Source organism: Anomalospiza imberbis, chromosome 10 (genome assembly GCF_031753505.1).
Source record: "Anomalospiza imberbis isolate Cuckoo-Finch-1a 21T00152 chromosome 10, ASM3175350v1, whole genome shotgun sequence".
NCBI classification, from domain to species: Eukaryota; Metazoa; Chordata; class Aves; order Passeriformes; family Viduidae; genus Anomalospiza; species Anomalospiza imberbis.
This window is the reverse complement of record NC_089690.1, coordinates 21214575-21230173: the sequence shown is the minus strand read 5'-3', so window position 1 is coordinate 21230173 and position 15599 is coordinate 21214575. Positions and strand designations below refer to the sequence as shown.

At 53.2% G+C, this 15599-nt stretch overlaps 1 protein-coding gene across 1 annotated transcript; it reads left to right on the top strand.

Annotated features, from left to right (window-relative positions):
* Nucleotides 1-9121: 9121 nt before the first annotated feature.
* Nucleotides 9122-14966, top strand: CFAP410 (cilia and flagella associated protein 410). Its single transcript, XM_068201171.1, has 7 exons — nucleotides 9122-9348; nucleotides 9934-9952; nucleotides 10541-10587; nucleotides 11299-11528; nucleotides 12219-12390; nucleotides 12775-12868; nucleotides 14032-14966. The coding sequence occupies exons 1-7, from the start codon at nucleotides 9272-9274 to the stop codon at nucleotides 14155-14157; spliced, it is 765 nt and encodes a 254-aa protein (XP_068057272.1). The 5' UTR covers nucleotides 9122-9271; the 3' UTR covers nucleotides 14158-14966.
* The last annotated feature ends 633 nt before the right edge of the window (nucleotides 14967-15599 follow it).

Here is a 15599-nt window from a genome sequence, read left to right as displayed (position 1 = left end):
CTGGAGAGCAGGCTGGGGGCAAAGTGCAAAGGGAAGAGAGAAAATCGCTGATGGCTTTGCCCTGCAATCCCAGGTGATGATTACAGAGACACCCTGGGGAACCCCAGCTTCATTTCCATCACCTCTGACACTCCTGAGAAGAGACAAGCCAGAGGTTGCCTGGCTGTCTTCCCTCTCCCTGCCAGCCCCAGAACACAAAGGTGAATTTATCAGCTAAAGAGGAAGGTGAACAGTGTTTTCACAGCTTTTGCTGATTTAAAAACACTACAGGGTTTTCTGTGCGAGTGGTTTCATTTCAATGCTTTGCTTGTGTTACAGCACAGTTACTGACACACTGATCCTGAGCTGGAAGGGAGCCACAGGGATCATCCAGTCAAAACCCTGGCCCTGACAGACACCCCAATAATCTCACCCTGTGCATCCCTGAGATCGTTATCCAAATGCTCCTGGAGCTCTGGCAGCCTTGGGGTCATGCCCATTCCCTGGGGAGTCTGGGCAGTGCCCCAACACCCTCTGGAAGAAGAATCTTTTCCTGATATCCAGTCTAACCCTCACCTGACACAGCTCCAGCCACTCCCTGGGTCCTGTCTGTGATCACAGAGAGCAGAGTTTGGAGCTGCCCCTTGGGAGGAAGCTGCAGCCCCCTGCCCTCAGCCTCCCCTGCCCCGACTGAACAGACCAAGTGACCTCAGCACCTCCTGCCTTTCTTGCAGGAAGTGTCATGGACATTTGTTTTCCCCTCCTTGGTCTATATTTGCAAATCTAGGCAGCACTCGACCCCCAGAGACTGTAAACCCCAAAATTGCCTACAACCCTCGCTGCAGGGCACAGCATTGCCCACCTCTCCTCAAGATCTTCCCTTTCACCAGTGGGACAAGAAGACACCAGCAGGGATAAATCGTCTGGAATTTCCTAGGAGTGAGGGCCTCTTCCCTGTCCCATGGTGGCAGACACCCCAATGCTCCCAAAAATACTCTGAGCAGGAGAAGAGGGCATGGAGGAAAAGAAATAGCTGATGTGAGCATGCTTTGATCCTTCACATTTAAATGTGGGTTACCAGGAGTTAGGGAAGCCTCCCTACTTTTGGGGAGCACCTGAGCCCGCTGTGTCTGGCCTCTGCAGCAGTGACACAGAGATGTGTGAGACGATCCCAAGGAGATTATCTCCCTGCTCCCAGCAGCACCCAGAGAGGCAGCCTTTTGTGCAGGGGGTGCAGCTGGATTGAAGAGGCATTTTTCTGTTTGCTTAGGCCACTTTCAGTTTGTATTGCAATGTCAGTCTGGATTTGGGGGCCTCCTGGTCATGGTCTCCACAGACATACTCCTGCCAGAGTTTGTGAAATACCTTTTGCAGTTAAATTAACAGTCTCACCTGTGCCTTGGACACTGTTTCCTACACATTCTCCCTGAGAAACTGGCTGCTCATGGCTTCTATGGGCACTCTGTTTGCTGGGCAAAAACCTGGCTGAAGGCTGGGCACAGGGAATGGTGGGAGTGGAGTTACATCCACCTTGGGCTGGGCACCACTGGGGAACCCCAGGGCTCTGTGTTGGACCCAGCACTGTTTAATATCTTTATCCGTGATCTGGATGAGGGGATTGGCCACCCTCAGTATGTTCATAGGTGACATCAAGTTGGGTGGGAGTGCAGAAGGCAGGAAGGCTCTCCAGAGGGATCTGGACAGGCTGGATCCATGGGCTGAGGACAATGGGGTGAGGGTCAACAAGGCCAAGTTCCAGGTCCTGCCCCTGTGTCACACCAACCCCATGCAGCTCCAGGCTGGGGACAGAGTGGCTGGAAAGCTGGGAAAAGCCCTGGAGGTGCTGGTGACAGTGGCCGGACACGAGCCCAGGTGTGCTCAGGTGTGCCAGAGGCCAATGGTCCCTGGGCTGTCCCAGCCATGGTGGGTCCAGCAGGCCCAGGGCAGTGACTGTCCCTCTGTGCTGGCACCTGTGAGGCACCTCCAGCCCTGGGGACAGTCCTGGGCCCAGCAATTCAGGAAGGACATCGAGGGGCTGGAGCATGTCCAGGGAAGAGAACGGAGCTGGGGAAGGGAATGGAGCCCCAGGAGCGGCTGAGGGAGCTGGAAAGGGGCTCAACCTGGAGAAAAGGAGGCTCAGGGGGGACCTTCTGGCTCTGCACAACTCCTGACAGGAGGGGGCAGCTAGGGGTTTGAGCTCTGCTCCCAGGGAACAGGATGAGAAGAAACAGCCCCGTGTTTACACCTGAAATGCTAAAATAAGGAGCAAGTTCCACTGCACCCAGTGCTCTGTAGAGACAGTTGTTATCAGTTCCTTTTGCCAATAACATGCATCCTGTGAATACATTTACATGGGAATTGGGATCCTGCTGATTTGAAAATCAAAATAAAATATGATGTTTCTTTGTGCAGAGTGTGTGATGCTGTGAGATGCACAGGAAGGAGCCTGAAGGAATCAGTATGGTATGTCCCTCCCTTATAAAGAGACCAAAAAACATGGAAGAAGGGCAGGACATTAGAGTTGAGGTGGGCCAGGAGGCTCCCTCTTGCCTTCCTCCTTTCTGAGGATTTAGTGAAGGGAATCCAAACAGAATGGGAATTGTAGGGAATTAAAAAAGGATCTGGAGAAGGGCAAAAGAGGCACAGGGAGCGGAACCAGCACTTTTCTCCACCCAGATCTACCAAGGACAATGCTGCTTTGCAGCCAAGTTGTTTCACCTCTTAATCCTGTTCCTTCCTCACGCCCCCCCTTAGGAGGGCAGTGTCATGCAAGAACAAAGATTAAGTGACGATTAAGAACATTTAAGTGAAGATTAAAGATTAGGAACAAAGAGTGAGTGAAAAGTCATGAGTAGAAAATGTTTGTGGGTCAGAGCTGCTGTAACAGCTCCCAGAACAGCAACTTCCCTCTATCCAGTTATGTGTAATCCCCTAAATTGATCCCAAGTGGAGAAGACTGGCTCATGCCTACACTGTTGAGATCTCTGGGCTGCTCTGACTACATCCAAATAAACTCCTGGTGAAAACCTTCCAGCTGTTCCTCAGCTAAGCAAATGCTGAAGTACATCCATAGGTCCTGCTAATCTGTACTAACTGAGACTGAACTTTGATGTAAATTTTTTCAGGGATTTTTTCAACAGCTAACCAACCAAAGGGGAAAAAAAAAACAACCAGAAAAACAAACAAACAAACAAACCAACATAAAGACAAAGATGGGAATTACTTAAATTCATGATTCCAAGTCCATCTTGGAACTTTCACAAATCCACGTGCAGTTTCTTTTGAGGATCGATGGAATGAGTCACCTGCTATATTTGCCACGTAAAAGGCAAACAGGGATGCTCAGCTGGGTTGTGGCATTTGCCTACAGAACTGCAGGCTGAAAAAGCCACACTTGTGGAAGTTATGGAGTTTGTTTGTTCCAGCAGCACACGTGTGCAGCTGCAGAGCCAGCCTGGCAGCTCCCGCTCCCCTCCACCTCTCTTCTCCCACACAGCACATGGACACGCTTCCAGAGCAACAGGAACCACAGGAGGGAGTGAGCCAGCTCGGGAATCAGTAGTGAACGCTGGCGGCTCTGCTGCCGAGGGGGACGGACCAGGCTCTCAAACAGCTTTTCCCTGGAGCATGTGTGGCAGCTTTTCCATGTGAGTTCCCACTGCCACCCTGCTTCAGCCCTTCCTGGCTCTGCGCTGGCCGGAGCTCTGCCGTGCCCAGCTCTCTGCTGCAGGGGAATCACAGAAACCATCCTGCTAGGAGTAACCTTTATCCCCAAGTGCCAGCTCACCTCCCTGCTGAAAGAGCAGAGGGAAGCAAGCAGAACAGGTCAGAATCATTTAGGTTGGAAAAATCAGGTCCAACCATCAACCTTACGCTGCTGAGTCCACAACTTGTTCCCTGGGAATAGAGTCTGACCCTCAGCCCCAGCTGCCTCCTCCTGTCAGGGAGTTGTGCAGAGCCAGAAGGTACCCCTGAGCCTCTTTTTCTCCAGGCTGAGCCCCTTTCCCAGCTCCCTCAGCCCCGTTCCCTTCTCTGGACTCACACCAGCCCCTCAATACTCATTTTATGCAGTTGGCTGTGATTTCCCTTTACTGTGGATGTCTGCCTTGGGAATTCATATTTGTTGGGTGAGATAAATCTTATCTTGGGAAACTCCTCATCCTGGTCAGGCCACTGGAGCTGTGCAGCATCCCCAGGTGCCTTCAGGTGTGGCTGTGCTGTCTGTACAGCTGTTTTCCTGGTGAAACAGGGCTAATGCTGGGGTCATCATGAGACAACAGAGGGAGCAGGAGCTTTCCTGGAAATCCTCTCCAAAGCTTTTTCCCCAGAACTTCTGCAGAAGCTTCTCTGTTAATTTGGCCCTGGAATGCTCATCTGCCTCCCTGGCTCTGGAAGTGTCCTGTAGACACAGGTATTCCTCTTGGCTGGCTCTTCAGAGGGACTAAAGAGGGGATGTTTCCCAAATTGAAAACTGACAGAGCCTGTGTGACGTGCCTGTCTCCATCCATCATGATGACATGATTATTTTGTTGGTTCTTACCAAACTTTGGCATTTCCTGACAACATCTAAATAGTGATCACACTCGGTGTTCTGGACCCAGGACAGTGACAGCTGCAGACAGGGAATGTCCTGTGGGTGGAAGAGCTGCTGGAGAACTGCCGTGAGCATCCTCAGAAGTACAGCATGGCCAAGCCTGCTGTGACCCCGCACTGCAGTAGTTACACAAAGAACTTGTTGCTCAGAAATAGGGCATTCTCAAATGCATGAGGCTTTTCCAAGGAAAAGGAAAGGGCAGGGAGCAGAGCCCATCTCAGGAGGGCTGAGCACCTGTCCAGGACACCAGGAAAATAAAACTCTCCCACAGCTATGTTGCTCCTTCTAAACCTGTTTAACAGCTTTTTCTCAACCAGGACAGTGCTTGATAAGGATCAGCTTCTGGAACACAAAGCTGCTGTCAGCAGTGGGGTTGCACCAAGAGAGGTGGCTCTGGTTGCCCTCCCAGTTGCCAGAACTCAAGAAGTGTCTCCATACAGGCACTGCCATCTATCTCCATAAAGTGTTAGCGAGATCTGACATGGCCAATGGAAGATAAAACCATTCCACGCAGAACCTGAAGGAATGTCAGGAAGTTAAGCTGGGGGGAGATTTAGGTTGGATAACAGGAAAAGGTTCTTCCCCCCCAGAAGTGGTGGAGCACTGCCCAGGCTCCCCAGGGAATGGGCACAGCCCGAAGGCTGCCAGAGCTCCAGCAGCACTTGGCTAACACTCTCAGGCAGAGGGCGGGATTGTTGGGGTGTCTGTGCAAGGCCAGGAGTTGGACTCGATGATCCTTGTGGGTTCCTTCCAGCTTGGGGTATTGTGTGACTCTATGATTCCATGATACCTGGGAGGGCAGGTGCCCATCGGTGACAGTGACAAGCCTGGAGAGCAGTGTGGATGTGTGGCTGCTACTGGCAGCAGGGGCAGTCATCGCTATCACTGGCAGCTCCTGGGTCCTTCAAATTCCCTGTGTGTGACTCCCAGTCCAACAGCAATCCCACACCACAGCCAGGTGGTTCAGTTCAGTAGCCAGGACACTCAGGGGGGTTACACCTTTTCCTTCTGAGGCTATTGTGGGAATCTCAAGTGAACTGTGAGCCCCTGCATAAAGGAATCACAGATCACAGGAAATGTCCTGGTTGGAAATGAGAGGAAAAAACGCATACAATGATTACATGCAAGAAATGGCTTTCCTGCACCCTCCACAAAGCCGTTAAACAGGTACCAATAGGCTCATTTTATAAAACACTGATGTGAAGCTGGAAAGGAAATCTGAGGCTGCTGTGTAGTACAGACCTGACTGAAGGTACTTCAGATATGAGTCCAAGTGTGCAAAGAGCTTTTTGCTCTCTGGCACCCACAGACTCAAAAAGTGACCACAACCCACCACCAGGAATTAGGGGATGAGGTGGGGCCTCATCAGAGCCATAGGGATACCTGACCCCTGCTCTGGAACATTGAAAGATCTGTTAGTGACACTGCAGGGCTGTGAGCAGGATGTGGACGTGCCATGGATTGTAGGTAATCCTGTGCAGCCTGGAGAGGCCACGTGGTCCCAGGCCTCAGGGGATCTCCTGTTCCCTCCATGCACTTCACAAGCCTAAATGCATTATTTAACTGCTCTCTTTTTAAAAGACTGGGGCAGAGGTTTGCCTGAGATGATCATTGCTATTGCTTGCAAAATTAAACTGTGGATTAAAATAGATGTTATTTAATTAACTTGAATGAAACAAATGTTTGGGTCTGATTCACTCTCAGGAGAGGTGTCAGATCAGACAGTGCCAGTAAAACTGACTGACCTGTGCTTTTTCCAGTGGGATGAGCACAAAAATCTCTCTGTGGCATCTAGAGAAGGCTTCTTAATCTCCTTAGCCTGTCTTGGGAACAGGCTTGGCTGCCAACAGTGCAGCAATGTAGGGCTGGGTAGTTGGAATCGTGCTTAGGTGTGCAGTGTTCCAGTGGAAGTGAAAGCAGCCTGGGATTCGGTGAACAAAAGTACCAAAGTCCTGATATTGCTCTGCCTCAGGTCCTGCTGCTGCCCTCACTGACACACGGCCCAAGTGCCCAGCTCCTGAGTTTCCTCATGCCAGCTGGCCTGTGGACAGCTGCATGCAGAAAACCCAAGAATTCCAAGAACTGATCCATCTGCCTCCCAGTGCTTGTGTATCCAGCTCTAAAATCCTCATGCACCACCTGGCTGTGGGAGTGATGGCAGCTAAGTGCTGAGGCACAGAGAGGGAAGTGCAGTGGGATGATCTGCCTAACCCATTTATTCCACATTTTTCCTGAAAAGTGCATGTCCACTGATCCCAAACAACGCATCCCACAGCGCTTCCCTTATCTGGAAGTACGGCAACCAGGAGGGGAGGGAGTTCAGTGCCACCCATCTCCTCTCCCAACACAAAGCCATCACCACAAACCAGGGTTCACGTCCAGTGTGTTCCATAGAATCATGAAATCATTAAGGCTGGAAAATGTCTCTGACTTTGAGTCCAACCATTAACCCGGCACCACCATGTTCACCACTGGCTCATATCAGGAACAGGGTGTCCAGCAGGCCCAGGACAGTGACTATCCTCTGTGCTGGGACCTGTAAGGCATCTCCAGTCCTGGGGACAGTCCTGGGCCCTCACAGCAAGAGAGACATCGAGGGGCTGAAGCATGTCCAGGGAAGGGAATGGAGCTGGATTTGGTGCTGGAGCACCAGGAACAGCTGAGGGAGCTGGGAGAGGGCTCAGCCTGGAGAAAAGGAGGCTCAGGGGGGACCTTCTGGCTCTGCACAACTCCTGACAGGAGGGGACAGCTGGGATGGGGTGGGGGGGGTCAGGTTCTACTCCTAGGGAACAGGGACAGTATGAAAAAGAACGGCCTCAAGTTGTGCCAGGGGAGGTTCAGGTTGGCCATCAGGAGGAATTTGCCCATTGTAAGGATGACAGGGGCTGCCCAGGGAGGTTTGGAGTCTCCATCTCTACAGGTGTCCAAGGACTGCCTGGACATAGCACTCAGTGTCATGGGCTGGGTGACAAGGTGGGGTGTCACAGTATATGTTGCAGTTGAGAGGGCCACAATACACAGAGTATCACCACACAATTTCAGAAAGCTTTAAGCACTCACCCAGACTAACACCCTACCTCATCAGAAGGCTTCAGGCATCTGCCCTTACAGAGTAACAACATGCCACTCCAGAAAGCTTCAAGCGTCTGCAGCTCTTTGTTGTTCTTCAGCCCAGCCTTTTATCCCCTCATGTTGATGCATGGCACCTGTGTGCCCTCTGTTCCCTTGGTGGTTGCTCAGTGCACCTGGGCACTCCATGGCTCATTGCTGTCAGTGCTGCTCACCTGCTCCTCACAGCTGTGCCCACTGGGGATGAGACCCAGCCCTACTCCAAATCATCACAATCTGTGTGCCTACAGCAGTGGGGATTGGTCACAGGTTGGATTTGATGATCTTGCAGGTGTTTTCCTACCTCAATGATTCTGTAATTTTGGAAACTATGTCCCTAAGTGTCCCATTGACACACCTGAACGTTTCCTTTTGCAGCAGCACCCAAAAACCCACACAACAAACACAGAACACCCAATCCCCATCCTGCAGTTGTTTCTGTTGCCAAATAAGGTGGAAACACGCAGAAAAACACTGGGAAACTCTGCATCAATTTTTTGGACTAACCACACTGCTTCTCTAGACCTTTTTATTCCAGCTCTCCCATTCAACCACCTGCTTCTGTTACACCCCTGAAGATACAAACTGGAGGTTTTTTCTGCACCACATCATACAGTGGTGTAGAAACCAAACACTCCAGGAGAGGATTCCTAAAGGACTTTGGCTCTGTAAAAACGAGTCCTGAACCACTTGAGTCCTAAGGCTGATTCAAAGGTGAGTGTTAGTTTTCTTATTGCCACATGGGATAAGAGAACTTAAGAAACTGTAGTGATGTGTTAGTCATTATTGATATAGCCATTAGCTATTATTTTTACAAAACATGTTTTTCAAGGGCTGAACTATCACCTGTTGGAATGTTCAGGAAATGATTGAGGAGAGAGGGGGCCAAGGGTACAGATAGGGAGCAGGCAGGCATGGGCAAGAGGGCATAAATTATATATTTATTATAGAAAATGTAGATATATTTTATTTATACACACTCCATACATATATAGACAGAGGGGTATATGGGGATATATGTGTAAAGTCACATATAAAATTATACACTCATGTGTTATTCCAAGAGTGAATGGGTTCAAATTGAAGGAGAAGGTTTAGATTAGACATTAGGGAAAAAAAACATCTTCCCTGTGAAGGTGGTTAGGCACAGGTTGCCTAGAGAAGCCATCTGTGCCCAACCTTGTCCCTGTGTCAAGGCCGGTCTGGACGGGGCTTGGAGCAACCTGGGATAGCGGAAGGTGTCCCTGCCCACGGCAGGGGTTTGGAATGAGATGGGCTTTCCCCATGCAGCCCAAACCACTGCACGATTCCATAGCGGTCCTTCCACATTAATACACACCCACAAAGGCGCAGCTCTGTGTACAAAACCTTCTCTAATAAGATATAATTAAACGACTAATAGGATTTACCCGTAAACACGAACAACCACCTCAAGGCGCGCCCGTTGCGGCGGCGGGGCCCGGGCCGCGGCGGGGCGGGGCGGGGAGGAGGCGAGTCCAGCCCCGCAGCTGCGGAGCCGCCCCGGCCGGGCGGGGCCTGAGCCCAGCGCTGCCGCCCCTGCAGCCGCGGCCCGGCCCGGCCCGGCCCGGCATGAGGCTGAGCCGGGCGGCCGTGCTGGCACAGGCCAAGGCGGCCGCGCTCGACGGCGTCCGCCGCCTCAACTGCTGGTGGGCGCGGGGACAGGCAGGGACGGGCCGGGGGACAGGGGCTGAGCGGGGGACAGGCAGGGAGGAGGAAGGAGGACGGGCTCGGATGAGGCTGAGAGGACAGTGATGGAGGGGGGACCGGCAGGCCTGGGGGCACAGGCTGGGATCAGGAGAGGGGACGGGCAGGGATGGACGGCGGGTGGCAGGCCAGGATGGGGAGGGGACGGGCAGGGCTGAGGCTGGGGACACGGGCAGAGGTGGGGACGGGGTTCAGACAGGGCTGGGGCGGGGAGACAAGGATGCAGGGAGGGCAGGAAGGGAGGGAGCTGGGTGTCAGGCAGGGATGGGGGGACGGGACAGGGCTGGGTAGGGGCAGACGGGCGGGAGTGGGGAACGGGCAGCGCTGGGTGAGGGGGGCCAGGCAGGGCTGGGTGAGAGAGCAGGCGGGGCTGGGGAAGGGGAGGCACAACAAGGCCCAAGACAGACTGTGCTGGAGCAGTTTGGTGGGGCCAGGCGGGGGGCTGGGGCTGTGAACCCAGCTGTGGGGGGGTGCAGGGAGAGGCTGAGCCCTGCCGTGCTCTCCCTGACCCCCCTCTCCTCTCGCAGGGGCAGCCACCTGACGGATGTAAGTACTGGAGGAGCCAGAGGAGCCTGGGCCCACAGCTGGAGCGGGGACACCATGGAGGCCATGGGGATGGCAGGGCGCTGGGGAGGGCCTGGCTTCACAGCCAGCACAGGCTGGCCTGGTGCCTGTGCGCTGCAGGGCTTTTCAGGGTTAATTAGCATCTCACACTATTAAAAAAATGTGATTGCTGCTGCTTCCACATTGGAAAATTTCTCTCTGAGGCCCAGCATGGAGCCTCGGAGAGCAGGACCCTGAGTCCTACCTCTGTGGTGATTTTGGATGAGGTTCTGTGCTAGGGGAGGGTTGGCAGGGGTGGAAGGGAGCCTTTCTTGCGTGTGGAGGCTGCAGAGTTGCTGGAGCAGAAGAACAATGTGACACTGGCTGGTGTCTGCACTTCCACTCTTGAGCAGAGGCTGGAGGAGCTGCTGATGCTGCACTTGCTGTGTCAGAAAATCTCTGGTGCTGTTAAGCTCTGGTCAGACTGAAACAAACCCAAATTCCTGATGGTGCTTTCTGTGATTTCAATTGGGTTTCTTTATATTTTCCCCCATGAGTGCCAACACGTTGTTTCTGTCTCTTCCTGCCCAGATATCCATATGCCGGGATTTGCCCAACATCGAGGTGATCACATTCAGGTGAATGCCAGTTTGCCAGTTTTGGAGAGGGCAAGAAAATCACATTTTCCTGGGGATAGTTTCTTCCCATGTTGCTGGGGTTGTGTGTGTGCGCTGCCTGGCTCTTTGTGCCCCATTTCTCAAGCAGCAGAGGTACAGAAATTATTATTCCTCAGCAGCTCCTCTGCACTACTCCCTGTGCTCTTGAGAAAATATTCTCTGTTTTGACAAGTCATAAAACCCCTTAGGACTGTTGCTCCTGAAATTCTGTTCCATACTTTTGACAGGGATCTTCTCGGCCTCTCTATGTGGCCTGTTGCCAAAATGCTTGTTGAAATATTTTGTGGATCTCTCAGAGCTTTCCTTTTCCCACAATACACTCAGCTTTCACCTATCCTGAGGATCCCATGGAGCCAATGCTCTGTGAATTTGAGCCTTTTAACTTGGGAATCTTGCATGGGTTCCCCTTGGGTGGGTCTAAGGAGCTTCTACTGAAAAGGGGGCAGGTTGGGGGGAAGAAGAGGCTCTTTGTCATCCTCAGCAGGGTGGAGCAACAGCTCTTTCAATTCTTCCTTCTGCTGACAAAGATGAAATGCCAGAAGCCATGGGCTGAACGCCCCTTGCTGTGCCATGCTGGGGTGAGGCTGTTGCAGGAAAGGGGACTGGGAAGTGCTGTGCTCCCCCCTGGATGGGGCAGCGAGGGCAGGATGGGCTCTGACCGTGTCTCCACAGCGTGAACGGCATCTCAGACCTCGAGCCGCTGCACCAGTGCCAGAACCTGAGCGAGCTCTACCTGCGGAGGAACAACATCAGGAGCCTGGACGAGCTGTTCTACCTGAAGACGCTGCCGCGGCTGCGGGTGCTGTGGCTGGCAGAGAACCCCTGCTGCGGGCCCGACCCACACCGCTACCGCATGACCGTGCTGCGCAACCTGCCCAGCCTGCAGAAGCTCGACAACCAGGGTAGGCTTTGGTCACCTGCAAACAGCCCCGGGCCAGGGCCACCTGGGAAATGGGGATGTGTTGGCTCCTCTCAAAGGTGTCCTTTGAGTTTTCCTACAGTCAGGAGGTGTTAGGGGTTGAGCTAGATCCAGTGCTTCTAAGCTGTTTTCTCTCTTTGTCTTCCCTTTCAATTTCTCTTCCCCTTTCCCATCTGCCTCCTCTTCCTCCTTCCCCTTTTTCCTTCTCCATCCCCATCCCTATCCCTTCCCTACAGTAGCAGGACTGAGTGCCGCATTATAGCTCCGACAGTACCACTAATTAGTGGTTTTTAGAGCTCTCTCTTTGCTGTGGCCAGACAAAGGTTCTATAACTGGATCTGCTGCTGTAGAGAAGCTTCTCTGTTTGTTTTTTTTTTCCATCCAGTAGCAGAAACTTGGTTGCTTTTGGAGCCTTCTCCAGAGACAAGAAATAGTAAAGCATGTTTGCATCCCTCTGTGATACCCTTCTCGCTTTGGGAGGCTGGTGATTGCTTCCAGCATTCTCCTGCACAGGTTTCACTGCAGGAGAAGGGTGAAAGCAAAATGCCAGACAATTTTTGGACCAAACCTCTTGGGAACAGCTCTACAGCAGCAGAACCTGCCCCGCTAGAGATGCCATCCCCCTTGGGCTGCTGCAGTTCATAGTAACAGGCATTTGTTGTGGCCTTTGCAGCTGTGACGGAGGAAGAGCTGTCGCAGGCCCTGGTGGATGGCGTGGAGATCACGGCCCCGCCAGCCCGGAGCAGTGTGGAGAACGGCTGGTCCGAGTCCACCGCATCCAGCGCCGCCGGATCCACGACGGAGCCGGAGAGCGAGCTGCTCAGCTGCAGCCTGGAGGAGACAAAGTGAGGGCTGGGCAGCTGCCAGCATTTCTGGGCTGAATTCGTGTGTAGCAGGAAAGGAGCCTGACATTCCAGGGGCCAGGCCCGCAGCCAGTGCAGGTTCCCAATGTTCTGGTTGCTGCAGTGGAGCTGTGCTGGCTCAGTGGCACTGCTAGGGCTGGTTCTGTGTCTGCCAAACAGGCTCTGCTGTGGGGGGGTGACTTGAGCTCATCAGCTGCATGTGCAGGCAGGGATGGATCCTCTGATCTGGAAGCTCCAGTCTATTCCCTGGGGTCCTCCAGCTGGATACTCCTTGCATGGTTGCCTGTGATGAGGAAGAATTGCCCTGGCAGAGAAAGGTTCTCCCATTTGGTCATAATAACATTTGCTTTTCTTCCTTTATTTTAGCAAAACTCAGGAGGAGCTTGATATGAAGCCTGCTCCCAGGGATAAATATTCCTCCTTTTCCTCTCAAGAGACAGATTGCAGCTGCAAGAAGAGAGTGAGTATCTTTTAAAGACCAAATTCCTTTTCCTTGTATGCAGGGCTAAGCCCCAGCATTGAAGGGTATGAAGAGCCTTGGATGTCCCCAGAGGAGTGGAACAGAGCTGATGCTAGGGCTGGAAGAAATGTCCAGGAGCAGCTGAGGGCTCTGGGTTTGTTTGATTTGGAGAGGAGGCTGAGGGATGACCTCATACCCCTCTGCAGCTTCCTGAGGAGGGGATATGGGGAGGGGGTGCTGAGCTCTTCTACCTGGGATCCACCGATAGGAGATATGGAAATGGTTCAAAGCTGTGCCAGGGGATGTTCAGACTGGATATTAGGAAGTGTTTCTTTAGCAAGAGGAGGGTCATACCTTGGGAAGTGGCTGCTGAACAGGAAGCTTAAGTGGTTCCTCAGCCCCCTCCATCATGTAGCCTTGGATGAACTGGATTTTGGTGGTTCAGCTGGGAATTGCAGAGTGATGGACTCAGTGCTGTTGCATCAATCAACATAGCAAGATCTAACCCACACTGCCTCACTGCCATAGCTGCCTAGAGCAGCACCACAGGCTCTGACCTTTAAAAAGGGGGGAAGTGGCCCCCCATTGCAGCTGGAGAGGTTCAGGTTAGACATTGGACAAAAGATTCTCCCTAGAAGGACAGTTATTTAGGCTGTGGAATCTCCCCTTGGAGTTCTTCAGGACATGATTTGACAGAGCCACGGCCTGGTGTTGGCAGTGGTCCTGTGGTGGTGGCAGGGCTGAGGACCTTCAAGGGTCCTACGCAGAGAGCACCAGCTCTCGTCATTCCTCAGAACTGTGGGCTCCTGTCCTTTCTCATCCTACACATGCTCCAGAGCGAGGGCAGGCACTCCTGGATGTGCCTTTCCTTACAGAAGCCAGGCTGGAGCATGGCCGGCAGCCAGAGGCTGTGGGCAGCCCGCACAGGGCTGGGCGGATGGGTTTGTCCTGCATTCCAGCCTCGTCACGTGCCGTGCCGCACGCAGCCTCTGCCTGTGTTTGCCCAAGGGCTTGGCTGTTAGTCCCGGTGGCTGCAGGTGGCTGTTCCAAACTGCTGCCGGTGGTGGTGGTGGTGGAGGAGGTGTTCCTAGAAAAAGCAGGGAAAATCGAGTGTCCTTGTCCTGGCTGGCTGGTACAAAGCAGTGTGTGCCTTATCCCGACAGGACAACGTCCTGAATGCCATCCTGCTTCTCATGAAGGAACTGGACGCAGAGGGGCTGGAGATCATCCAGCAGACAGTGGTGAGGAGGCTCCAGGCCTTCCAGAAGAAGGAGCTGCAGGAGGAGTGACAACGCCCATCCCCATTCCAGCCTCCCTGGAGCCCCAGCCCTGCGGTGCTGTCCTGCCCACATCCCTGGCTGCAGCCAGAGCCTCAGTGCTCCTCACTCTGCTTCCATGTGAGGGCCTGGGATGGGATACTTCTTCTTTGGAGATTTCCTGCTTGTGCAGCAGGCTCTGACACTGTATCCTGTGTGGCTGGGGCTTTTGGATGGGAGCTGCAAGCAAATCAGCAAAGCAGAAGGGAACAGGGCTGCAGCCAGAGGTGCTGTATGATCCGAGGGGGAGCAGAGCCTGCTGATGTCTGGGAGGGTCTCCACCCCTCAGCCAGCCTGGGGGTGCACAGCACCTCTGAGGGCAGTTTGTACCACAGAGCTCTGGTTTGGTGGAGTCTGACAGGGAGACATTGCCTGAGATGGTCACCAAGACCTGTCTGGTGCAGGTGGTGAAGGTCAATGTCCAGTTATTAATTTATTTTCCAGCTCCTGGCTGACTTCCTCAGGTCCTCAGTGGTGCATGCAGTGCCTGCTGGTCAGGCAGCCCAAAGGAAAGCTCAGGGCAGCCTAGGTGAACCAGGAATGACTCCCACATCCTGAATGCTCAGCTGTCCTCTCACCCCAACATTCCCTGCAGGCATTAGAGCAGCTTAAAGAAACATCCCAGTTAAAAGGCCCTGAGCATTCTGCCTGCTTTGCACAGGCATGGGGGGCAGGTGGTTGTTGCTCTTTAAGTGATAAAACTGCATTTACCAAGTTTTATAGAGCTGCTAAGTACAAACTCAACTGTTGTGACATACCAAATAAACCCAATTATCCCTCAAGGCCGTGTAAGTGGTGGCTGGAGTTCAGCAAAGGCCTGGCTGGGGGCACTGCTCCATTACCTCTGGTTCAGGGAGTGCATTGTGAGCCCTGTGGAGCAGGAGGAGGGCTGGGAGCCCCGTGCCTTCCCGCTTCACTGCGCCTCTGAAACGGTGAGCCTGCTCCCAGCACTGCTCTGCAGGGACGCTGCAGGTCTTGCAACCTTCTTGCAACCACAGCAAAGGCAGGGAGCAAAAGAGGTGTTGAGGAAAGCTCAGTGCAGAGCCACCTGGGCAGGATGATGGCCCTGACACACGGAACACAAGCCCTCCATGTCTCCCAGTGCTGCACTAGTGACACGGCCTTTCCATGGCCCCCTGTCCCTGTTTGTGCAGTGTCCAGGCTGTGCTACCAGGAAGGAATGCTCCTCAGGGATGGTGACAGCCCTGTGTCCACAAGCCTGTTTGCCTGACCTTGGTGGGAACAGACACAGTTTGACCCTTGTCACTCAGGGGGAGATTTGTTGATGCCTTTAACTCCTCGAAAGACCTTTGTTCTTGCCTTTTGCGTTAAACCCAGCTGCAGTTGTGTGATTTATGATGTCCCAGACTTTCTTTGACAGCCAGGGCCTGGGAGATTCACCCTGCTGAGTGCAA

Excerpts from the sequence above, each read along its gene's own strand:
- CFAP410 (XM_068201171.1), top strand. The coding sequence starts at position 9,272 with ATGAGGCTGAGCCGGGCGGCCGTGCTGGCACAGGCCAAGGCGGCCGCG. Across the intron at positions 10,588-11,298 it reads ATCGAGGTGATCACATTCAG|CGTGAACGGCATCTCAGACC; the intron begins GTGAATGCCAGT and ends GTGTCTCCACAG. Across the intron at positions 11,529-12,218 it reads GCAGAAGCTCGACAACCAGG|CTGTGACGGAGGAAGAGCTG; the intron begins GTAGGCTTTGGT and ends TGGCCTTTGCAG.